General features: G+C 38.9%; 1 protein-coding gene across 8 annotated transcripts in view; it reads left to right on the top strand.

Annotated features, from left to right (window-relative positions):
- Positions 1 to 26,094, top strand: part of VWA3B (von Willebrand factor A domain containing 3B) — a 200,411-nt gene that overhangs the window by 118,652 nt on the left and 55,665 nt on the right. For 6 of the 8 annotated variants that reach the window (XR_016038655.1, XM_055400112.2, XM_055400107.2 and 3 more), the window contains 6 exons: positions 143 to 325; positions 5,338 to 5,465; positions 7,444 to 7,586; positions 13,563 to 13,679; positions 15,086 to 15,173; positions 15,256 to 15,412. Coding sequence is in view for 7 of the 8 variants with exons in the window: in XM_055400112.2 (XP_055256087.2) it covers positions 143 to 325; positions 5,338 to 5,465; positions 7,444 to 7,586; positions 13,563 to 13,679; positions 15,086 to 15,173; positions 15,256 to 15,412 (816 nt within the window). In the remaining variant the exon portion in view is untranslated. The remainder of the gene's footprint in view (positions 1 to 142; positions 326 to 5,337; positions 5,466 to 7,443; positions 7,587 to 13,562; positions 13,680 to 15,085; positions 15,174 to 15,255; positions 15,413 to 26,094) is intronic. The other 2 variants (XM_055400111.2, XM_055400108.2) reach the window with 2 other exon arrangements.

The following is a 26,094-nucleotide window of genomic DNA, read 5'->3' as shown; positions in this document are numbered from 1 at the left end:
GAAGTCACTCTCCACTGTATAAGGAATTACTAATTGAGAATTTCACTATCTAAAACAAATACTAGGGACTTTCACGTATTTTTTTTTTTTTTGTCTCTTCCTCTCTATCTCCCCTCTTTTCCCTGAAAATGTATCATTTCAGTCACCTGAAATGGTTATGGGCCAGGTCAAAGTTTTTCAGAAAATTCCTATTTACACCATCTCCTTCTGTTACAATGATGAGATTGCAAATGGATTTTTGAAAGACCTTGCTTCTTTGACTGGAGGAGAGTTTCATTCTTATAATTTTGGCTGCAAGGATCCCTGTACTCCAGAGGCTGTTCAGGTAAGAGCTTCATGAGCCGAACAGAGAGAGTTCACTTACTTGAGGTCTGTGGACAATGATTGGGAGAACAGCAACCATAAGGACAACTAAGTTGAGAAAATGAATCACCTGACAGCTAGTGTCCTGCAAACTGTGGTGGCCTAAGGACCACCTGAGCCAGGGCACCTGTGAAAATTCAGATTCCAGAGTCCCACTACTGAGCTACCAAATCAGGCTCCAGGCACAGAGGCCCAGGAATCCTAATAGATTTCATTTTTCTTCTAAGCTTTGTATTATGGAATATTACAAACAAACGCAAAAGTAGTTATATAGACCATGTACCTATCAGTCAAATTTAACAGTTATCAACATTTTGGCAAACTTCAGGAACAGACACCCTGGGGGTCCATACATAAGGTTTGTTAACCACTGCCTGTTTGCACACATTTGTGGGAAAGTTTCAAAGGGAAAGTTTCAAAAAATTCACTTGCTAGGTAGTTGTCTTCTGACTCATCAGGCTGTGTAACCATGTGACCATCTGATGAAACAATTCATTGTAATGAGCTACTACAAGAAAGTAAATAAAATTCTATGCCCAAATCCTCTAATTTTGGCCTGAAGATGTGCATTTCAAGTGTGCCCCTCTAGAGAAAGTGTTTCTTATTGTCTGTTCTAAGGAGTGACTTTAAATCCAGGACAAGCCAGAACACTGATCAGTGCTTACATGTGAGAAACTATTAATACCAGAGTCTGGAAATGACTCATTCAAAAGAATCAGACGGACCAGTACTCTGAGCTCATCAGAGGGCAATGCCCACTCCCATCAGCTAGACTAGAAAACCTCATAATCCAGTGGTTATTGGGTAAAGTTTAAAGGAAGATCTTGCCTAAATAGTGGGAGCAGCCAAATGCTGCTCTACTTCTGTCTAGAAAATCATAAATGCAAAATGTGAAAGAGTCAATCCATTTCCAGGGAATTTAGCTCCATCCACTCTCCCAACTCACATTCAACATACTACTGGAAGCTCTACCAAGACAACAAGGCAAGAAAATAAAAGGCATACAGATTAGAAAGGAAGAAATAGACCTGTCCCTATTTGCAAGTAACAAATAAAACTCCAAGGGAGCTACAAAAAAACTCCTAGAAGTATTAACTGAGTTCAACAAGGTCACTGGTTATGAGATCAGCACACAAAATTCAATCACATTTTGATAAAGTAAAAATAAACATACAGAATTCAAAATTAAATATTGAAATTTAGTATTTCTTCCAAAATGAAATACTTAAGTATATATATTACATAGTATATATATACAGAAAAACCTTCTGAAATAGAATAAAATTAAACTATATTTTCATTCAACAGCCAATGGAACATACGAAAATGCTACTGGAACTAATAATTGAAGTTAGCAAGACTATAGTATCCTACAAGGTCAACATATAACATACAAAAATGTCATATTAGCAAAGAACAATAAACATTGAAATAAAAATTATCATTTACAATCTCATCAAAAATATAAAACATGTAGTGACAAATTTGTCAAAGTGTGTGAAAGGCCTGTCACTGAAAACTATAAAACATTGAGGGTTGTATGTTGTTTGTGGGTTAGAAGACATCACAATGTTAAAATGTGCATTCTCAAAAAGAAAATCTGAATCGTATCTATGTTGTATTTGTGTAAAGTCGTTCCTTTACCTTTCAATCTGTAGTTGACATGCACAGACAGAGTAGTAGTTCTCAAGTTGCTGTTCTACCATCTTCCTGTCTCCTTCAGTCCCTCCATGTGTATTCCATGTGTGTGCTATAATAGGGTATTTAACAGAGGTTGCTATGTGCAGTACCATATTTAGTGTTTTCGTTTTAATTTTTCTAGGACATTAATTTATATGAAAATAAAAAGAATACTAAAAGAGAAAAAATAGACTTAACACATTCCTAATCAAAATTTCAGCAGGCTTTTTAGTAAAAGTTGACAAACTAATTCCATGGAAATTAAGAAGATTTCAAATAGCCAAAATAACTTTGAAAAAGAAAATCAAAATTGAAAGACTAATACTACTTGATCTCAAGATGTATAAAGCTATAGTCATCAAGACAGGGTGGTATTAGTGTAAAGACAGATTTATAGATCAACAGAACAGAATAGCAAAACCAGAAATAGACTAACACATATGTGGACAACTGATTTTCAGCGGAGATACAAAGGCAATTCAGTGGAGAAAGTATATGTGTTTTTTTTTCTCCAACAAATGTTGGAACAATTGAATGAAATAAACACACCTTGCTCCATACATCATACTGTAATAAAAAAATTAACTCAAAATGATACATGGACCTAAATGTAAAACCTAGGTTTTTTCCCCTCCTAGAGGAGAACATATGAAAAGCCCTTTGAGACATTGTGTTAAACCAAAAAAAATTTTATTAGGATATCAAAAACATAGTCCATATAAAGCAACTCAATAAATTTGATTTAATCAAAATTAAAAATTTCTCTTTAAAAAGCAATGCTAAGATAACTAGCATTATCATATGGTGGCTCAGAGGTTAAAGCGTCTGCCTCCCATGCGGGAGACCCGGGTTCGACCCCTGGGTCGGGAAGATTCCCTGGAGAAGGAAACGGTAACCCACTCCAGTATTCTTGCCTGGAGAATCCCATGGACGGAGAAGCCTGGTAGGCTACAGTCCACGGGGTCGCAAAGAGTCGGACACGACTGAGCGACGGAACGGAACGAACGGAACGGAAGATAACTAAAAGACAAGTTGTAGACTGGGAGAAAATGTATTCAAATTGTATTCATTGTCTTGTATCCAGAATATATTAAGATTTCTCAAAACTCAAGGAAACAAAAAATGGGCAAAACATTTGTACAGACACCCTACCAAAGAAAATATATGAATTTCAAACAAGATCATGAAAGGATGCTTACTATCTTTAATCATTAGGGAAACACAAATTAACCATAGTGAAATACCATTACACAGCTATTAAAATGGCTAAAATTAAGACAACTGACCTTATCAAGTTTTTACAAGGATGTGGAGGAACTGTAACTCTCATATATTACTAATGGGAATGTAAACTAGTGCAATCATTTTGGAAAACAGTTTGGTCATTTCTTGAAAAGTTCAGCATCACCACCCATGTGATCTAACCATTCTGCTCTTATTCATTGACCCAAGAGAAATCAAAGCAGATGTTCATATGAAGACTTGTGCACAAATGCTCATTTCTTTAGTATTTATTGTAGCTCAAACCTGGAAACTCAAATGTCCATCTACAGGTGACTAAATTTTGGATTTGGTATATAATAGGCTACTACTCAGCCATAAAAATGAATGTACTATTGATTCATGCTATATCATGGGTGAATCTCAAAGTAATTATGAAAGTAAAGTAAACTAGACACAAAAAGATGATATACTGTATGATTCCATTTAAATAAAATTCCATAAAGCAACTATACTCTAATAAAAACTAATTAAAAATAAGTATGGGTTTCCATTTGGGTGATTAAAAAAGTTCTTGAACTTTTTTATCATATCATATGATATCATATCAATATCATAAATGTGCTTAATGCTACTGAGGTGTACACACTTTAAAAATGATTAAAATAGTAAACTTTATGGGTATTTTGCTGAAAACAAATATAGACCTGCTGAAAAAATCAATAGACAAGTAAAATTCCAGAAAATTGAAACTGATTGTGACAGAAAGTAGATGAATAGTTGCTTGTTTTTTGAAGAGGGGCTAAGAGGGAGGGCAGATCTACAGTGGGATACAAACAAACTTTATAGAGGGTAATGGATATAATTATTATCTTGATTGCAGAGATTTCACAAGTGTGAATGTCAAAACTATTCAAATGGTACACTTTACATACATTCAGTTTGTTGCTGTTCAGTTGCTAAGTCATGCAACCCCATGGACTGAAGCACACCAGGCTTCACTGTCCTTCACTGTCTCCTGGAGTTTGCTCAAACTCATGTCCATTGAGTCAGTGATACCATCCAGCCATCTCATCCTCTGTTGCCCCTTCTCCTCTTGCCTTCAGTCTTTCCCAGTATCAGGGTCTTTTCCAACAGTTCTTCGCATCAGGTGGCTAAAGTATTGGAGCTTCAGCTTCAGCAATCAGTCCTTCCAATGAATGCTGCTGCTGCTGCTAAGTCACTTCAGTTGTGCCTGACTCTGTGTGACCCCATAGATGGCAGCCCACCAGGCTCCCCCGTCCTTGGGATTCTCCAGGCAAGAACACTGGAGTGGGTTTGCCATTTCCTTCTCTAGTGCATGAAAGTGAAAAGTGAAAGTGAAGTCACTCAGGCCCCATGGACTACAGCCTACCAGGCTCCTCCATCCACGGGATTTTCCAGGCAAGAGTACTGGAGTGGGGTGCCATTGCCTTTTCCGCTTCCAATGAATATTCAGGGTTGATTTCCTTTAAGATTGTTTGGTTTGATCTCCTTGTAGTCCAAAGGACTCTTAAGAGTCTTCTCCAGCACCACACAGTTCAAAAACATCAATTCTTCAGCTATCTGTACATGACTACTGGAAAAACCATAGCTTTGACTATACGGATTTTTGTCGGCAAAGTGATGTGTCTGCTTTTTAATACGCTGTCTAGGTTTGTCATAGCTTTCCTTCCAAGGAGCAAATGTCTTTTAATTTTATGACTGTAGTCACTGTCCACAATGATTTTGGAACCCCAAAAAAGAAAATCTGTCACTGCTTCCACTTTTTTCTCTTCTGTTTGCCATGAATGATGGCAGCAGATGCCATGATGTTAGTTTTTTGAATGTTGAGTTTTAAGCCATTTTTTTCACTTTTCTGTTTCACTCTCAATAAAAGGCACTTTAGTTCCTCTTCATTTTCTACCACACCTCAATTAGGCTGTCTAAAAAATAAATAAGAACTATATGAAATTCGTTAGATTCTTCTTTTCCTGATACAGTTGGTTTTTTGTTGGAAATGTTTGGAATCTGAAGTTTCGTATAATCTTGCAATGTGTTTACTTACTTTGGCAGAATGAAGATCTGACTCTTTTAATTAAGGAAATGGAGCAAGGACGCAATGACCTAGAGAAGGTGCAAGACCTTTACTCAGAGTCATTGGTCATGGACTGGTGGTACAATGCAGAAAAGGATGGAGACAAGTGAGCATGGCAAAGCGCCCACTTCCCAATCACAGAGGTCCTCTTGGGTGCTCTGCTGGATCTCTTTACCACTTCTTTCTACAGTGCTTTGTGAGAGTTCTTTTAAAAAATCACATAGTATGATTATGTTAGGATTTTTGTTTAAGCAAAGGGAACTCATAATCTAACAAATTAATGATTGGCTTACAGAAGCCACAAACTCATCCTTTTTTTAATTTTGATTTTTTTTTGGTCATACCAAGTGGCATTGCATATGGGATCTGAGTTCCCCAACTGGGGATCAAACCTGTGCAGTGGAAATGCAGAGTCAACCACTAGACTGCCAGGGAAGCCTCACATACTCATCCTTATATGCAGGTTCTCAAATCCTGTGTGGTCCTTAAGGATATCTCATCTGCACCCAATGTGGACATCCCCCACCCCCACCACAACCCACGAAGGTGACAGAGCAGAGTAGAGTGCCCTGTTGTGAAGATGTGACTCAGGGTCACGACTGAAGTGACTTAGCGTCCATGCATGCATTGGGGAAGGAAATGACACCCTACTCCAGTATTCTTGCCTGGAGAAGACCAGGGACGAAGGAGCCTGGTGGGCTGCCATCTATGGGGTCGCACAGAGTCGGACACAACTGAAGCAACTTAGCAGCAGCAGCAGGAGGCTCAAGGTCGGGACTTCACTCTGTGTGACCTTGGTGAATCCCTAACTTCTCTCCACACCTATTGATTGCTGTGGATCTCAGTTTCTTCCTCTTTAAGATGATGTAGATTTGAGATAGGGTTTGAGATAGATGATTTTTCAGGTCTTTCCCATGCTATATGCTATTAATAATATGTCTAAAATCAAAACCACCCTAGCATTCAGTAAATGTGTCAAATCTTACATGGTTTCACATTGTACCGATACTCAGGCATCATAGCATTCATGTATCAAGCATATAAATACCCTATCAGGAATGGAAAACAAATTTATGGTTACCAAAGGAGATAGTAGGGAATGGGGGCAGTTCGGGATTAAGAGTGGGAGGAGTTTTGAATTAACAGATATACATCATTATGTATAAAACAGAATAACTTTATTCTGGGCTTCCTTATTGTAAATAACAAGGACCTATTGTATAGCTCACTCAATATTTTGTAATAACCTATAATGGAAAAGAATATGAAAAATGTACATATGTGTGTATATGTATAATATATGTATATCATATATTATACATAATATATGTAAAATATGTATAATATATGTATAAAATGTATATATATGTATAAAACTGAATCACTTTGTGCTCTTAAAACTAACACAACACTGTAAATTAACTATACTTCAGTTTTAAAATGACAAACAAGAAATGCCCCATCAAGAGTATATCTTTTTACTTAGAAGTGAAAGAAAAAGTGAAAGTTGCTCAGTCGTGTCAGACTCTTTGTAACCCCATGGACTGTAGCCTACAAGACTCCTCTGTCCTTGGGATTCTCTGGGCAAGAATACTAGAGTGACTTGCCATTTCCTTTTCTGATTTTCTAAATGAATATCCACAAAATAGAATCTCTTTTAAGGGCTGGATGATTAACCTAAAGTGCAAGTTGCTCAGTCATGTCCAACTCTTTGTGACGCTATGGACTATACAGTCCATGGAATTCTCCAGGCCAGAATACTGGAGTGGGTAGCCTTTCCCTTCTCCAGGGTATCTTCCCAACCCAGGGATCAAACTGAGGTCTCCCGCATTGCAGGTGGATTTGTGATAGCAAAATGGAAAGAAGTTGAAAATATGTATTGGTCAGGATTTCTTCATTTCTTCACTGTCTTCCTATTAGCAAATTAAGCATTTAATAAATGCCTGTCAGGAACAAAGAGAAAATAAAAACATTCCTAGACAAAAAATAATTGTAGCTAGCAGACCTACCCTTAAAGACTGAACACAGGAAGTTCCTCAAATTTTTTCTTTCATCATCTTTGTCTACTTTTTAATCTAAAACAGGCATCAAAAGGAGATTTGTTCCATGGCTTCAACCCCAGAAAAATGTGCAAAACCTCACGCTGATGTCAAATTATCACAAATGCCGAAAATACCAAAGGACCTATCAAGTCAAAAGATTCAGAGAAAGAAAGTGCTCCACGCAGGTATCTGTAAACAAAATGTTTGAATCACATGACTGGTTTTCCTTCAGTGCAAGAAGGTATTATCAGGAATAAAGGAGGTATAACGCTAAAGCCTCATAACATTTTAAAAGAAGCCTAAACTTGTGTTTGTTAAACTGAAGTTATTATTGAAGTAATTGTACATTCCCATGCAGCTGTGAGAAATCATACAGAGAGATCCTGTGTACCTGCTCTTCTACCCCCAATGGTCACCTGTTGAAAAAAAAAAGTTCAGTTTTGCAACCAGGATATTGACATTGATGCAATCCACAATCTTAGTCAGATTGCCCTAGTTTTACATGTGTTCATTTGTGGGTGTGTGTGTACTTCTCTGATTTTATCACGTGTAGTTTCATATTCCCCCCTCCCTACAGTCAAGATACAGAACATTTCCATCACCACAAAGATCCCTGACCTTGCTGTTTTATAACGACACCCATTTTCCTCCAACACCCTTTCCCAACTAGTGGGAACAACTAAGTTCTCCATGTCTGAAATGTTGTCATTTCAAAAGCATTATGTAAATGGAATCATACAACACATAATCTTTGGGTTTTGGCTTGTTTCACTCAATGTATTTTCCCCCGGACTCATCCAAATTTTTTACAGGTATCAACACTTCAGTCCTCTTCATTACAGAGTAGTAGCATGTGATATGGATGCTCCAAAGTTGGTTTAACCATTCATCTGTTGATGGACATCTGAGTTGTTTCTAGTTTGGTGCATTACGAATAAAGCAGTTTTAAACATTTTTGTACCTGTTTTATGTGAACATAATTTTTCATTTCTTTAAGATAAAGCCCAAGAGTGCAATTGCTGATTCATATAGTATTGAATGTTTAGTTTTTTAAGAAGCTGCCAGACTATTTGCTGGAGTGGCTGTGCCATTTCATATTATCACAGTAATCAATGAGTGATTCAGTTTCTCTGCATTCTTACCAGAACTTGGTATAGATTGTCATAAATATTTTTTATTTTGAAGGGCTTCCCTGGTGACTCAGTCACGAAGAATCCGCCTGCCAATGCAGGAGATGTGGGTTCAATCCTTGGGTTGGGAAGATCCTCTGGAGGAGGAAAGGGCAATCCACTCCTGTGTTCTTGTCTGGAAAATTCCATGGACAGAGGAGCCTGGCAGGCTACAGTCCATGGGGTCGCAAAGAGTCAAACACGACTGAACATACACACACACACACTTTTTAACTGTTCTGATAGGTATGTAACATCTCATGGTGATTTTTACTTGCATTTCCCTAATGACTAGTAATATGGAACATCTTTTTACGTGCTCATCTGCAGTCCTTACATCCTCTTCAATTAAATGTCTGCACACATGGGCTTTGCGCATATTCTATAAGGATCGTTTGGTTTTTATTGGTGAATTTTGACAGTTCAGTCTCATGGTCACAAAATGGCTGCTCCACTTCTAGGCTTTCAGAATAGAACTTGTTCGTATATAAGGGACTTATTGTATTTGGAACAATTACAAATGGCACTGATTTTTTTAATATATTTTGCCATATGTTTATTGTTAGTGTAGCAATATATGATTCATTTTGTGTGTTGATCCCATAACGGACAACCTTACAGAACTTATTTAGTGGTTCTAGGAGTTTTTTTGTTTTTTTTTTTAATTTTGATGTATGTGTGAATTCCTTACAATTTTCACATATACAATATGTTATCCGCAGATCGGGACGGTTTTATCTTCTTTTCCAATCTTTCTGGCTTTATCTCTTTTTCTTGCTGTGTTGCAAAAGCTAGAATTTCCAGTAGTATGTTTAATAAGGGTGATGAGAGTGAGCATCCTTGCCTTTGCCCTGGTCTTAAAGGGGAAAGATATTCAATCTTTCACCAGTAAATATGATTTTTGCTGTAGGCTTTTCATACATACTCTTTGTTAAGTTGAGGAAGTTCCCCACATTCCCAGTTTTCTGAGAGTTTCTATCATGAATTGGTACTGGATTTTGTCAAATGCTATATCTATGTCAAATGATATGTTGTTGCTTAGTCGCTAAGTTGTTGATCCTATGGACTGTGACCAGCCAGGCTCCTCTGTCCATGGGATTTCTGAGGCAAGAATACTGGAGTGGATTGCCATTTCCTTCTCCAGGGCATCTTCCCCACCCAGGGATCTCCTGCATTGGCAGGCGGGTTCTTTACCACTGAGGCAACAGGGAACAGTGAAAGTCACTCAGTTATGCGACCACATGTACTATACAGTCCGTGGAATTCTCCAGGCCAGAATACTGGAGTGGTTAGCCTTTCCCTTCTCCAGGGGATCTCCCCAACCCAGGAATTGAACCGGGATCTCCCGCATTGCAGGAGGATTCTTTACCAGCTGAGTCACAAGGGAAGCCCCATCAAATGAGAGATCATGTATCATATGATTTTTCTTCTTTAGTCTATTGATATGGTGGATTACATTGATTGCTTTCAAATGTTGAAGCAGCCTCATATGTTTAGAACATCTCCCACTTGGCCTCAGTGTTTATTTCCAGTGCTTTTGAGTGTAACTCTTTGCATGGTTTTTATAATGGTTTCTCTAAGTATAACAGCCTATAAATGTGACCTGTAACACTCTTCTGGTATCAACATTTTACCACTTTTTTGTGAGTGTGGAGATCTTACTTCAATTTAGGTTTCTTTGCTGTCCCTAGTTTTCAGTGTCATTGGCTTGAGTATCAAGTGATGCTGTAATTTTTGTTTAAATCATCAAATATAAATCCCATGAAGAACAGATAATCTATTGTATTTACCATATTTTTTCTCTTTTGTTCTTTCTTCCTTCCTGATTCTCCAAAATTCCTTCTTTTCTCCTTTGCTTTCTGTTTGAAGAACTTCCTGTGTTCAGTCTTCAAGGGCGAGTCTGCTGGCCACAATAATTTTTTTCTTTGTCTAGGAATGTTTTTACTTTCTCCTTATACCTGAAGGACATTTTTGCCTTGTTCAGAACTTGCAGCTGATTGTTCTTTCCTGGCTGTAGTTGAAAACATAGTGCCTCTTCCTCAGGCTGCCTACACTTTAAGTGTGGAATTTGCTCAGATTGGTTCAAACTGCTGCTTCCCTCTAGATACTGCTTCCTTTCTCTCTGGCATGCTTTTAAAATTTTTTCTTTGTCTCTAATTTTCAAATGTTTAACTATAATGCATCTTGGCATGGATTTCCTTGGGTTTATTCTATTTGGGGTTGCACAGCTTCTTGATTTGTATGTTGTATCTTTCACCAAATTGGAGGCGCTTTCATCTATTACTTCTTCAAATAATCTCTCAGTCCCACTTTTTTCCTCCGTGTCTTGGGACTCTGATGATATGAATGTTGGATATTTTGCTATTATCCTACAGACCCCTGAGGCTCTGTTTATCTTTTTTTGTTGTATTTTCTCTCTATTGTTAAAATTGGCTGAATTCTGTTGTTCTGTTCCCAGAGTTCTCTGATGCTACCCTTTGCTATTTTCACTCTGCTATTGAGTTCATCCAAAATGTTTTTTATTTGTTATTTTTCAGTTCTATAATTTCCACTTAGAAATTTTTATAACTTCTCTTTGCTGAGATTTTTCTCTGTTTCAAGGGAATTTTATAATTAACGGCTGAACCATTTTTCTGACATCTTCTTTGAGATCCTTGTCAGAGAATTCCACCTTCTGATTCATCATGATATTAACATCCTTTGATTGTTTTTTTCTCCATCAAAGTGTGACTTTCTTGATTCCTGATATGATGGATGATTTTTTTTTATACTTTCCTGAATGTTCTTTTATGTTAGGGACCCTGGCTGCTATTTTTATCTTTTATTTTAGATAACAGTTATCCTATTTAAAGTTGACACATAAGTCTCACTTTGGCCTGCTCTTGTGGGTTCTAATGGTAATTTCATTTTCACAGCCTTCGTGGTATCATTTTGGTGCTTGGTTACCTGGTGTTATTGCGGCTCCCACTGGTCCCTTTATGGTGCTTCCTGAGGGACCAGAGGAGTTTTACCAGGCCAGGATGCTATATGTCTCTCAGTGAGGAAGGTTGTGATGGCTTCCTCTGCCATACACACACTGTCTCTTTTGTCTCCCCATGTCTCTGGGCAGAGGAGGAGAGCTTTAAACCTATAGAGACCAAAGAAGTATTTGCTGTAGCTTGGTCCCTCTTTCATGATCTGTCCATTTGCCCTAGTGTCTCTGTCTTAAGCCCACGGGGACAAAGAGGATTCCCATTCTGGCCACTTGTGTGGCAGCATCCCTTTTGCCATTCTTGCCTGGTCGTTTCAGTGAACCTGACTTTTGCTAGAAATGCTACTTGCTACTCATCCTAAATGTTTTAATGGCCTTTTGTCACTTGCACCATTTCATTTAGATTTGGAATTGTTGCTATTGTTAGGCAGCCCTGTGCCAAAAGTATTCTGATTCAATTTTTAATTTAGAAGAGTGATGAAATGTGGTGTTAGACTATACAGAGCTGGGGGAGTAGTTAAATGCTTGAATCCACTGCCAGATAAATATGTCTTCACTCATTATTTGCAGTTTGGGAATAGTACAGTTTTCATGTCTGGGAACTTTGGGAGCTAAATTTCATTTTCGTTTGGACACATCTTTTGTTTCTACCCAGCAATTTTGATCAAGATGGCCTGCTGGTATAGTGAGGAACAGGAGTTCACCTCTCCTATATGGATCATTTGTCTCTTTTGCTCACAGACACAGCTCCTGAGAAAATTTATCTGTCCAAATTCCTTGTTACAGATGCAATGGAGACAGGAATCACCCTATTTGTTGCCTAGAAAAAAAGTGACTATCACATAGCACACTCCTGACTCCATACATGGAAATTACTAGGGATATCTTTCTGTGTGAAGACAATGCAGATTATTAGCTAATTTTCACTCTAATTTCTTGTAAGAAAGGATAAGTCCCTTCTTGTTGAAAACAGGACACATTTCGTTTACGAATACTACATAAAGCTTTGGTACTACATAAAAGCCTCCAGATCACAAAATACAGACAACAATTACAATTATTGTGGTTTCTGTGATCCCATGGGAAAAGTAATCAAATGTCTTGGTGCAAATGCATTATCCTCTGAAGCAGTAATCTCCAACCATTTTGGCACCAGTGACTGGTTTCATGGAAACCCATTTTTCCACGGACTGGGGTTGGGGGAGCAGGGATGGTTTGGGGATAATTCAAATGCATTTAATTTCTTGTGCACTTTATTTCTATTATTATTACATCAGTTCCACCTCAGATCATTATGCATTAAATCCCAAAGATTGGGGAACCCTGCTCTAAAGCACACAGATTCAGTGTCATTATTTACTAAATGTCTACTTGCTAGTTGAAAGGACCCAACAGAGGGTAGAAAAGAATACAAATAAAAGTGTAGACAGCAGCTGTGGTGGGCAGAGCTTCACAAATGACTCACAAAGGGGTCCCACTCTAAACCCTGCACCCTGTGAAGTAATGGGCATCACTCCCCTGATTATGTTATGTGACCCTCAGCCAGGGTTCCTAGGAGAGTCCCGTGTACTCACATGAGCCCCTGAATGCAGGAGCTTTTACCAGCTGGTGGCAGAAGAGGAAGTCAGAGAGATTTGGGGCAATAGGGGAATCAGTGTGCCATTTCTGGCTTGAAGATGAAGGGGTCCATGAATAGGAATGGGGGTGATTAAGACTCTGAGAGACCCCTATGTAACAGCCAGCAGGGAAATGGGACCTAAGTCCTCCAACCACAGGGAAATAATTTCTGCCAATAAGCTGAAGGAACTCAGAAGCAGATCTCTGTCCAGGAGGGGCAGAGCTTGAACTCAGATCAGTAGAATCCGCCATTACACAGCATCTACTTGGGGGCAGCACTGTCCCCCTGAGGGTTGGGAGACAACCTGCTTTCTTTTTAAAGGCTCCAAGGACATAGCTGCATCTCCTGAAGCACCTCCGTCCATCCCAAATTCCTTTAACCTTTCTCCCTGTGACACCCACAGAACCAACCAAAACCAGCCTGCTCAGAAGCCAGCTGTCCACCCTCAAGAGCTCAGCCTGCAGGGAGAGGAGGGACAGGCTTTCCAATTCTAGCAGCGGGAACATGCCAAGTGACAGGGGTAAGCTCTTGAGGGTCTACACATCAGGAAGCCCAAGCTGGTCTCCCCTCCCCAGTGCGTCTTCTCCTGGAAGAGCTTAAGAGAGAGATTTTGAGGAGATACAAATAATTTTTAAGTGAGTCTAGGTTTCTACCTCTTCAAAGGACTCCCTTGTAAGTCAGGTTGTCTTGCTTTAGTGAACTGGACTTCCTTAGGGCCAGACTTGCATTTATCATTCCCTGGTTTTTTAATACACCCTGGGCTCATATAACCACTGGCACTAGTGGTGGTCATGGCTGCCACTCCGTGTTTTGAATTTGAAAACCTAGTACTTCACAGTTGGTTTATTTTCTTCCATTCATTCACAGGTGGTACCATCCAACGAGCCCCTCTCTGATCCACATTGTCAGCCTTTTGGGGGCTAATTATGAGGAAACTTCGACTTTTCCGCTCAGTTTTTATTGATAATATCATTATTTTTTAAATAGTAAATGTAAAGACTTAATTTCCTAACATTTTAATTCCTGTAGCACTTTTCCCTATGTTTCATAGAGTTAATAAATAATAAGCCCCTGGCTAAGCACACACATCTGCACAACCCCTTAAGTAGGAGGAAGCGCATGAGGGACAAATTTATACCTGCTGTTACTGAGCCATAGCTTAATCAAACCCTGTGTTCTTCAGTGCTAATCTGTAGGGTGCCTTTTCCTCAATTTCAATTAACCTGCCATATTTCCTAAATCTGCTACGTGCACAGTCCTTTAAAAGGATTATCATATGATGAATGGGATGTGATTTCTTAGGCATTTAACTAAGTCACTCCCAAACACCCCTTCTTCTACTAATTCTATTAGCTAATATTGCTTTTCATTTGTAAATCCAAGCTTCTATAAAAATAGACATTAAAAAAATCCAAATAGTAGTTTGAAAATTTGAACTTACAACTAAACAGGACTTGGTAGGAATTTTGGTTTTCCACATAGAGCTGAGGAATCAGGAACTAAACTGTCAAAAACTGAAATGTTGAATGAGGCTGTCCCATGTAGTCTTGGGGGAGTCTAGTGGGGGCAACACTGCATAATTATTGGCTCATGGCATTCTTATTTGACATTTAGAAGATACATTTTCTGGAGTGTGAGAGAATGAGTCCATCTCATCCTTCCACAGAGAGAGATCTCAGTGGGTATGGGGTGAGGTAGATTAGTTAAACAATGCGAGTACCCTGTTACCCAGGCATCAGATGCCTTTAGTGTCCATTGCAAATTCATCTTGCCTAGAACCCACTCTGAGAGATCAGCTCTCAGAAATATAGTCCAGTCATTAATCCTCAGATACAACTGAACCCAGAGATGTGTGTGATCCTTTTGCATTTTGATATGAACCCCATATGTGAGGAAATTATACAGTTTCCATTTTCTTCTCTACAGAAATGGGCATCCTGCTGACAAATGAGTTTCCAGATGACAAGTCATTAGAAAGATTGACTCGAGAAGGAAGCCAAGTTTATGACCAAGAGTGAGTACTTCAACTTTACTAGGACAAGCTTGTTATGTTTTTGTTTGATATGTCTTAAAACATCACAGTCTCACGTTCTTAGTTCTGCAGGAATGTCTTCGGCAACCTGGCTCAAGATCCATGGCTTGGCAGCCAAGAAGCTCACCATCATGGATGCTTTGTCCATGGCTGCCATTCCTCACAGCTCCACCTACGTCCCTGTTCTGGACAAGCACGTTGTTTCCAAAGTCTTTGATGAGGTAAAACTGATTTTCTATATGTCCCTGCTTGATGTACTTTTCATTTCCTGCTTACATAGAAAGTAGTCCACTTAATGTCTTGTACAGTTGTAATAGAAATGTATTTCAGCCATTGGGAAAAAATTATTTGTAAAGACAATGAAAAGTAGAGGGAGAAGCTCTTAAGCACTTTTGCTTCTAAACTGAGAAGAAATTGGCCTTTGTTGGGTTGGCAGTTCATGGCTTCTTGCTAATGGATGGGAGTGTGGAGCTGCAGAAATGTCTGAAAAACCTCTAGGTCAGAGTCAGGAGTCATGAGAGAATATCATTCAATATCAAAGGCCAGGGAGAACTTGTGGGAAATTATGATCCTCCTTTGCTTACCTTCTCTTCCTAAATACAGTGACATCTTTTCCATCATAAAAGTCTCCAAAGGAAAAAGTCAAAAGGAGGGAGGGAGAGAGAACCACATGGGGCTGAGAGAGAGAAACACGTTGAGTGATTTTCAAGAGGGAAAATAAATGGAAGAGTATTGAGGGTTCTGTTTAGAAAGCAAGGCCTACGAAACAGGATATATATTTTTTTCCTGTGCCTTTCACCGTGAGCACTCATGCTCAGGGCCTTCTATGGCATCGTAAATTCTCACCACAAGCCTGTGGGCACAGAGTACATACATGCTCTCCTCATCCCATTATTGATAAGAGCAACAATCATGACAATGAAGGAAATAATACTGCAGTAAATTCCAATTTCACCCTCAAAGCACACTTACATCTTTTAATGTTTTCTCTAACTGGAAGAGACCCTCAACTAAAGAAAAGAATGGGAAAACAATGATTGAAAAATATAAACCCTCTGGGTGAGATATATAGCTTTTATATTTGGACCTAACAGTTTTTTGGAAAAGTAGACAAAAAGTAGAATGGAGCTGAAAAGGAAACATTAATCTTAACCTACTTCACTGAGAATTTTAATTTACTTTTATTCCAGTGTCCTGTGTGCAGCCATGTCTGTCTGGGTAGAATTGTAAAGCATCGTTTGGTTTTGTCCCCAGCCATTTGTTTCAGTCATTACTTACGTATGGGATGTTTCTTCTTCTAGAATACAATGCTGTTTTGGTTTTCATGTTTCCTGCACCAGCATCAAATCTATCACCTTGGAAATGAAGTGTTGAGCAGAGAGGTTGCCCTGGCAACTCTTCTTTACAAGATGCTAACTGGCACGTTCAGTTTTCAGTGACCAGATAACTTTAACCTTAGCTGTTTCAAAAAAATGAATTCATCACCAAGTCATATACAGAGTAAAACTGCTTTAGCTATTTGATGAATCTGGAATTTAAAGCTCTTTATTGCCAATTGCTTTGGAAAAAAAAGAATGTGGGAACAATAGTTTTTTATCATTGGAAAGGCCACTACAGCATCACACATCATCCTATCTTTAACAACATCTCATCAAAGCTTCCTGCTTTGCTCTAATCTGGGTCCAGCACATAGCTTTGTAATCAGGTAGCCTGGGCTTGCACCTCATCTCTGTCACTTACTCCTGACAGGCCATGGCAAGGTCTTTAATCAGGTGTGTGAGAAGCCCTCGTGCTAGGTTCTTTTTTTAAATATTGATTTTTTACTAATTTATTTGGCTGCACCAGGTCAGTTGTGTCACATGGGATCTTAAGTTGAGGCATGTGGGATCTAGTTCCCTGACCAACGATTGGCAAGCCCAGGCCCCCTGTGTTAGGAGCGTGGAGTCTTAGCCACTGGACCTCAGGAAAGTCCCTCATACTAGGTTCTGAGAGAAGCATTTTATCTCATCAAAGTGTCTGATCTAAAACTTATAGCAACCTAATGAGGTGACTATCTCATCATTTAGCTGACAAGGAATGTTAGGGATGCTGCTAAGGGCATAACATTTTGCTGCTTTCAAATATAATAGCTTTGAAAACTGTGTTGATATAAAAGTTAATTAAAAAATTTAAAAGGACAGTTAATACAAAAACTGTATGTATTCATTGTGTAGAAAAATTGGAAAATACAGATAAGGAGAAAAGAAAGAAACATTAGAATATGTTCCTCACAGATGAATTATTTGATGATTGTCTGATCAAAGCTTTTTCATTACATATATTGTCTTTTGTTCTCTGTTTTGTTTTGCAAAATGAAGTTGAACTGAAGATACTCTGTGCCTTGATTTTTACTCAACAATCTATTTTGAACATCATTCCATGCGAGAAAATTTCATTCATAAAATTTACAAATTAAATTTCATTTATAAAATTTACATTAAAAAATAATCGTTTTATTTTCTAAAAGTTTAGATTGAAGTTTGTGAGATGTAACCTACCCTGTTGTAAGTAATGTATTTTCGTGGGTTTATGAATGATCTTATTGACACACCTCTTTGCCAGTTAATTTTGTGGCCTTGCCTTCAGTTTGTTCTACGCTGCTAAATCGCTTCAGTTGTGTCCGACTCTGTGTGACCCCATAGACGGAAGCCCACCAGGCTCCCCCGAGAAACCTGGAAATGTTTCTATTTAAAAAGCAGAGGTTTGGGACTTCCCCAGTGATTCTGTGGCTAAAGACTCTGCCTTCTAATTCAGGGGGTTCTGGTTTGATCCCTGGTCAGGGAACTAAGATCCCACATGCCATGGAGTGCGGCCAAAAATTAAATAAGCACAACTTGTTTAAATAAATAAATACAAGCAGAGGTTTAAGCTTTAGCACTCAGAAATTTGTACAACTATGAAGCCCCTGCACCTGTGTTCCGAGTCAGCCATGCAGGATGTGCACAGCCTTTGCATTTTCATTACTCACATCCAGTCAGACCGCTCCTTGCCCAATCTGGTGGCAAGCTCTGGGATATGTATAGAAAGAAATGATTTAGTTGAAAAACAGTGAAGTTGTTGAATTCAGTCAGTGTTGAATGATAAATATATAAACACCAGTTTGCACCATTTTCTCATTTTCAAAATGTTGTGGGATTGCTTATAAACACAGCCAGAATGTGGTCTGGTCGAATTCTTCCTGGACTACTCTAACAACTAATAACAGTGCCTACAGTTCAGAAAGGCAATGCCAAAGAATCTGAGAACTCACCCCACACGCTAGCAAAGTAATGCTCAAAATTCTCCAAGCTAGGCTTCAACAGTACCTGAACTGAGGACTTCCAGACCTTCAAGCTGGATTTAGAAAAGGCAGAGAAGATCAAATAGCCAACAGACAATGGATCATAGAAAAAGCAAGAGAATCCCAGAAAAACATCTACTTCTGCTTCATTGACTACGCTAAAGCCTTTGACAGTGTGGATCACAACAAACTGTGGAAAATTCTTAAAGAGGTGGGAATACCAGACCGCCTTACCTGCCTCCTGAGAAACTTGTATGCAGGTCAAGAAGCAACAGGTAAAACTGCACATGGAACAACGGACTGGTTCCAAATTGGGAAAGCAGTACATCAAGGCTGTATATTGTCATCTTGCTTATTTAACTTATATGCACAGTACATCATGAGAAATGCCAGACTGGTTGAAGCACAAGTTGGAATCAAGATTGCTGGGAGAAATATCAATAACCTCATATATGCAGATGACACCACCCTATGGCAGAAAGTGAAGAAGAACTAAAGAGCCTCTTTTTTAAAAAATTTTTATTGGAGGCTAATTATTTTACAATATTATATTGGTTGGTTTTGCCATACATTGACATGAATCCGCCCCGGGTGCACATGAGTTCCCCCTCCCGAACCCCACTCCCACCTCCCTCCTCTCCTTATCCTCCCTCTGGGTCATCCCCGCATACCAGCCCCGACCATCCTGTAACATGCATCGACCCTGAACTGGCGATTCGTTTCACATATGATAATATACATGTTTCAATGCCATTCTCCCAAACCATCCCACCCTCACCCTCTCCCACAGAGTCCCAAAGACTGTTCTATACATCTGTGTCTCTTTTGCTGTCTCGTATACAGGGTTATCATTTCCATCTTTCTAAATTCCATATATATGCGTTAATATATTGTATTGGGGTTTTTCCTTCTGACTTACTTCACTCTGTATAATAGGCTCTAGTTTCATCCACCTCATTAGAACTGGTTCAAATGCATTCTTTTTAATGGCTGAGTAATATTCCATTGTGTATATGTACCAAAGCTTTCTTATCCATTCGTCTGCAGATGGACATCTAGGTTGCTTCCATGTCCTGGCTATTATAAACAGTGCTACAATGAACATTGGACTACATGTGTCTCTTTCAATTCTGGTTTCCTCGGTGTGTATGCCCAGGAGTGCGATTGCTAGATCATATGGCAGTTCTATTTCCAGTTTTTTGAGGAATCTCCACACTGTTCTCCATAGTGGCTGTACTAGTTTGCATTCCCACCAACAGTGTAAGAGGGTTCCCTTCTCTCCACACCCTCTCCAGCATTTATTGCATGTAGACTTTTGGATAGCAGCCATTCTGACTGGTGTGAAATGGTATCTCATTGTGGTTTTGATTTGCATTTCTCTGATTATGAGGGATGTTGAGCATTTTTTCATGTGTTTGTTAGCCATCTGTATGTCTTCTTTGGGGAAATGTCTGTTTAGTTCTTTGGCCCGTTTTTTGATTGGGTCATTTATTTTTCTGGAATTGAGCTGCAGGAGCTGCTTGTATATTTTGGAGATTAATCCTTTATCAGTTGCTTCATTTGCTGTTATTTTCTCCCATTCTGAAGGCTGCCTTTTCACCTTGCTTATAGTTTCCTTTGCTGTGCAGAAGCTTTTGATTTTCATTAGGACCCATTCGTTTATTTTTGCTTTTATTTCCAATATTCTGGGAGGTGGGTCTTGGAGGATCCTGCTGTGATTTATGTCGGAGAGTGTTTTGCCTACGTTCTCTAGGAGTTTTATAGTTTCTGGTCTTAACATTTAGCTCTCTAATCCATTTTGAGTTTATTTTGGTGTATGGTGTTAGGAAGTGTTCTAGCTTCATTCTTTTACAAGTGGCTGACCAGTTTTCCCAGCACTGCTTGTTAAAGAGACTGTCTTTTCTCCATTTTACATTCTTGCCTCCTTTATCAAAGATAAAGTGTCCATAGGTGTGTGGATTTATCGCTGGGCTTTCTATTTTGTTCCATTGATCTATATTTCTGTCTTTATGCCAGTACCATACTGTCTTGATGACTGTGGCTTTGTAGTAGAGCCTGAAGTCCGGCAGGTTAATTCCTCCAGTTCCATTCTTCTTCCTCAAGATTGCTTTGGCTATTTGAGGTTTTTTGTATTTCCATACAAATTGTGAGATTATTTGTTCTAGTTCTGTGAAAAATATCATTGGTAGCTTGATAGGGATTACATCGAATGTATAAATTACTTTGGGTAGTATACTCATTTTTACAATATTAATTCTTCCAATCCACGAACATGGTATATTTCTCCATCTATTAATGTCCTCTTTGATTACTTTCACTAGTGTTTGATAGTTTTTTATGTACAAGTCTTTTGTTTCCTTAGGTAGATATATTCCTAAGTATTTAATTCTTTTCGTTGCAACAGTGAATGGAATAGTTTCCTTAATTTCTCTTTCTATTTTCTCATTATTAGTGTATAGGAATGCAAGGGATTTCTGTGTGTTGATTTTATATCCTGCAACTTTACTGTATTCATTGATTAGCTCTAGTAGTTTTCTGGTAGAGTCTTTAGGGTTTTCTGTGTAGAGGATCATGTCATCAGCGAACAGTGAAAGTTTTACTTCTTCTTTTCCAATTTGTATTCCTTTTATGTCTTTTTCTTGATGAAAGTGAAAGAGGAGAGTGAAAAAGCTGGCTTAAAACTCAGCATTCAAAAAACTAAGATCCAGTCCCATCACTTCATGGCAAATAGGTGAGGAAACAATAGAAACAGTGACAGACTTTATTTTCTTGGGCTCCAAAATCACTGCAGATGCTGACTGCAGCCTTGAAATTAAAAGATGCTTGCTCCTTGGAAGAAAAGCTGGTTTTTCCAGTAGTCATATATGGATGTGAGAGTTGCCATAAAGAAAGCTGAATGCCAGAGAATTGATGCTTTGAACTGTGGTGTTGGGGAAGACTCTTGAGAGTCCCTTGGACAGCAAGGTGATCAAACCAATCAATCCTAAAGGAAATCAATACTGAATATTCACTGTGAGGACTCATGTTGAAGCTGAAGCTCCAATACTTTGGCCTCCTGATGTGAAGAAGTAACTCATTGGAAAAGACCCTGTTGTTGGGAAAGATTGAAGGCAGGAAGAGAAGGGGAGGACAGAGGATGAGATGGTTGGATGGCATCACCAGCTCGATGAACCATGAGTTTGAGCAAGCTCTGGGAATTGGTAATGGGACAGGGAAGCCTGGTGTGCTGCAGTACATGGGGTCCCAAAGAGTCGGACACGACTGAGCAACTGAACTGACTGACAGTTCTGTGCCCCACTTTCTTCATTTAGCATATCTTTTGCACATATTTCCTTGTAATGACCTTTTTTGGATGAATTTTAACCGTTGTACTAATATTCAGTAACATGAATTACTACAATTACTTTAGCTATTCCCTGCATTATTGGACAGTTTACTTGGAATTTTGAGAGTGCCTGTTTTCCTACATCTTAGCTGTCACTTAGAGCAAAAAACAACAACAACAAAAAACCTGCCTACTGCTAAGGGAAAATGGTACTCCAAATTTAACTTTTTTTCTTTTATTGTTTGAGAATAGTTTGTTATATAAACTAAATACATCTCTTAAAATTTTGGTTACTAAAAAAAATTTTTTTGGTTACTTCATTCACATTCTTGGCAAACACGTCTTTTAAAATAACAAAGTTATACTCATTTCATGTCTCAATCACCAAGAACTCAAATCTGGTGGAGTTTAAGACACAGTATTTTACAATATAGATAAACTTCTAAAAATGTTGGAGCTTTAGCCATTACTTGAATTTATATAATTTTAGTCTTTTACATATTCAGAAAATGGTTACTTTGCACATGTATTGTGTTTTAGAAACTAGTATTTTTTAATAGAGTGAAAAACTACAGAGTTCAGTGGAGAGGAAAACCAAATAACAAAACTGCATTTCAGTGTCTGTATCTATGGAAGGATTGAATGAGAAAATATATAGAGGGCTTAGGACTTGGCAGACAGCAAAAGATAAACACTATCATCATTATTGATAAAACTGTTTTTGACAGACTTGATAAAACTATTCTCAACTGTTGATAAGATTATTGGTTAAGGAGTGTCTCTGGTCTACCAGTGGGAAAAATTCTAGCAGAATCAGCCCAAATTGAGGCTATCCAATGTGGTCCACTGGAGAAGGGAATGGCAAACCACTTCAGTATACTTGCCTTGAGAACCCCATGAACAGTATCAAAAGGCAAAATGATAGGATACTGAATGAGGAATTCCCTAGGTCGGTAGTTGCCCAGTATGCTACTGGAGATCAGTGGAGAAATAACTCCAGAAAGAATGAAGGGATGGAGCCAAAGCAAAACAAATACCCAGTTGTGGATGTGACTGATGACAGAAGCAAGGTCTGATGCTATAAAGAGCAATATTGCATAGGAACCTGGCATATTAAAAAGCAGAGACATTACTTTGACAGCCAAGGTCCGTCTAGTCAAGGCTATGGTTTTTCCCATGGTCATGTATGGATGTGAGAGTTGGACTGTGAAGAAAGCTGAGCGTCGAAGAATTGATGCTTTTGAACTGTAGTGTTGGAGAAGACTTTTGAGAGTCCCTTGGACTGCAAGGAGATCCAACCAGTCCATTCTAGAGGAGATCAATCCTGGGTGTTCATTGGAAGGACTGATGCTGAAGCTGAAACTCCAATACTTTGGCCACCTCATGTGACGAGTTGACACACTGGAAAAGAGTCTGATGCTGGGAGGGACTGGGGGTAGGAGGAGACAGGGACGACAGAGAATGAGATGGCTGGATGGCATCACCGACTCGATGGACATGAGTTTGAGTGAACTCCGGGAGTTGGTGATGGACAGGGAGGCCTGGTGTGCTGTGGTTCATGGGGTCGCAAAGAGTCGGACACAACTAAGCGACTGAACTGAACTGAACTGAATGGATTCAGCAATTATAGTCAGTGACTCTGCGCCCTCTCCTCATACCTCCTCCTTTCTCCCTCTGCTCTTCCTCCCTCATAGTTACAGTCTCACACAGACTGTGATTATCATTAATTTGGTAAGGCTTCTAGGTTAATATCAAGAAGATTAAAATAGGCAATACCTTAAGGCTCTCTTTTATTATCAAATACTGTCCAGAAGGGCCCCGCCATAAGTTAGTAATGCTTGATTTCCATTATAAGAGGTAAAAAGTAAAACATGTGCAAAGGACATGTGACCAAGTGGTTTCATTCCCTTTCAAGCAATGTCAGTTTCCTCATTAACTACACTCCCCTCCCCACCTGCCTCCCTACAGAAGCTGAGCAGCCAAGATTCTGATCCCCCAAGTACCTGTGAGAATGCCCTTTATGACCTCACAGTCACACCAAACTTGGCATCATAAAGAGAATGTCCCATGGGACCTTCAGCTGATCACCATGCTGTAAAAACTAAGACCACAGACTGAAGGTGTGGAGTATGACTTTGTCTTTCCCTCAGTCTGCACACAGAAAGGAATGAGAGTGGGTGCACATGAGCCAAATTTGAACTGCTACCACCCTGAAGTCCAAGATGGCCATGCAAGGCATGAGATCCAAACCCACGAAAGAGGGAGGTAGAACGTTAAACAAAGGGTTTTCTTTACACACCTTCTGGCAGGGGTCCAGCAGATCCTGATGAAGTAGTATAATGTTGCTAAATATTTTGTGGTGTTGATTTGCAGTTGAGCCATAAGTTGGCAATTTGAAGCTATTTATAGACTTCTAGAGGGAACTTTTTCCCAGGAGAGATAAGAGTGTAGGATCTTTCACTTTTTTTGAGGCTGTTTTTTTCCTCTAAAAGTTTGTGGTATTTTAAAAGATGGTGGGTTTTGTTTGTTGTTTTCTTTTTCACTTTCGTAAATTTCTTTCAATTTTCAAAGTCCAGTCAACTCACCTTAATTTTTTATTTGATTTTATTGATTGATTGATTGATTTTTGGCTGCACTGGGTCTTCATTGCTTTGCACAGGCCTTCTCTAGTTGTGTCGCGAGGGCTTCTCTTGTTTCAGAGCATGGGATCTAGAGCACATGGGCTTAGTTGGTCTGCAGCATGTGGACCCTTCCCTGACCAGGGATCAAATCCATGCCCCTGAAATTAACAGGAGGATTCTTAACTGCTCGACCACCTAGACTCACCTTTTAACCCACTGTTCTGGCTCCTTCTCTTGGACAAAGCTTGCTTAGAGGTCACATGATGAATTCTTTTGTATGACAAGTAGCAAGGTTTGACTATTCAGCCTAACTTAGTTGATTCCTTCTCAGTTTCCTGAATCTTTGGCTATTTTGTTTGTTTTGGTCTTGAGGTTTTAATTGCAAAATCAACATACATAGTTTTCAATTTCAATGTCTTTTTTTTTTATGATGTTATTTTATTATTCAAAATATTCTTCTTTTTCTCATACATTTGTTTTGATGTCATATCTGTTTATTCTTACACTTTCTTATGACTGTTACATCTTTGAGCAACTTAATCACTAATTTTAATCATAATTAATATAAAACTATTTTTAGGTGCTCATAAAATTAATTTCTACTCAGGTGAATGGGTATTCAGATTGTTGATTTGCTCAGCTACCATTTGGGGCATTTTTGTGTGTGTGTGTTTAGGAGTTTTAGTTTGTTGGCTCATTTTTAATAAGACTTTAAAAAAATCTGTTTTTTCCTCTGCCTTCTTTTTTGCAGTTACCTAAATGCATCCCCTTACTCCCCGGTCATTGGCATTTAGAGCTCTTATTCCATGATGGTACTGGGCTAACGCAGATTGAGGGTGGCTTGGTTTAGCTCATGGCTGTGAAGCTACACGAGCATTCTCTCTCATCAGGCAGGGCCTTCTTGCAGGGGTGAGAGAACCTCATGCTAGTAGTGCCAGCTTCAGGCACTGAGCCTGACTCAGAGTCCCACTTGCTTCCTGGGAGTTGAGCTCCCTCTACCCCTGCCATCTTTGGACACAAGAGTCAACAAACCTGCAACTTCAGTCCTGCTGACGTGTTCAACTTTTTCTCTATAGAAATATATCAATGCATCTTTTTTTACTTTCTTTCCTTCTTCTTTTCCTTTTTATATTTCTATGTATTTTTCTTAAATAATAACAATATAATTTTTGTATGATTTGGAGACAAAGGGAAACATGAACTCTGTATCATCTGGAATGAAAGTAAAAATTTACTTCTTAAAAGTGATTGCCCATATTTCTAAAATGTCTACATGCTCCTTGTGGTTGGAATCACATGCAGTATTGAAACACCACTGTATCTCAATATTTCTCCAGTTAGACTTTCTTTTGCATGTAAATATTAAGATATGGAATATGCCTTTTGAGGAACATACATTTATTCCTTTATCAACAGATATTTGTAGAGGGCCAGGCCCTGTTCAGGTGATAGAAATAAAGCAGGGATGAAACAAAGTTCCTGCTCTTAGGGAGCTTACATTCCTAAAAAGGGATAAGTGAAAGTCACTCAGTCGTGTCCGACTCTTTGCGACCGCATGGACTGTATAGTCCATGGGATTCTCCAGGCCAGAATACTGGAGTGGGTAGCCTTTCCCTTCTCCAGGGGATCTGCCCAACC

This window comes from Moschus berezovskii, chromosome 11 (genome assembly GCF_049115385.1).
Source record: "Moschus berezovskii isolate FMDL1 chromosome 11, NW_MosBer_1.0, whole genome shotgun sequence".
NCBI classification, from domain to species: Eukaryota; Metazoa; Chordata; class Mammalia; order Artiodactyla; family Moschidae; genus Moschus; species Moschus berezovskii.
This window is presented reverse-complemented; position numbering and strand designations above follow the sequence as displayed.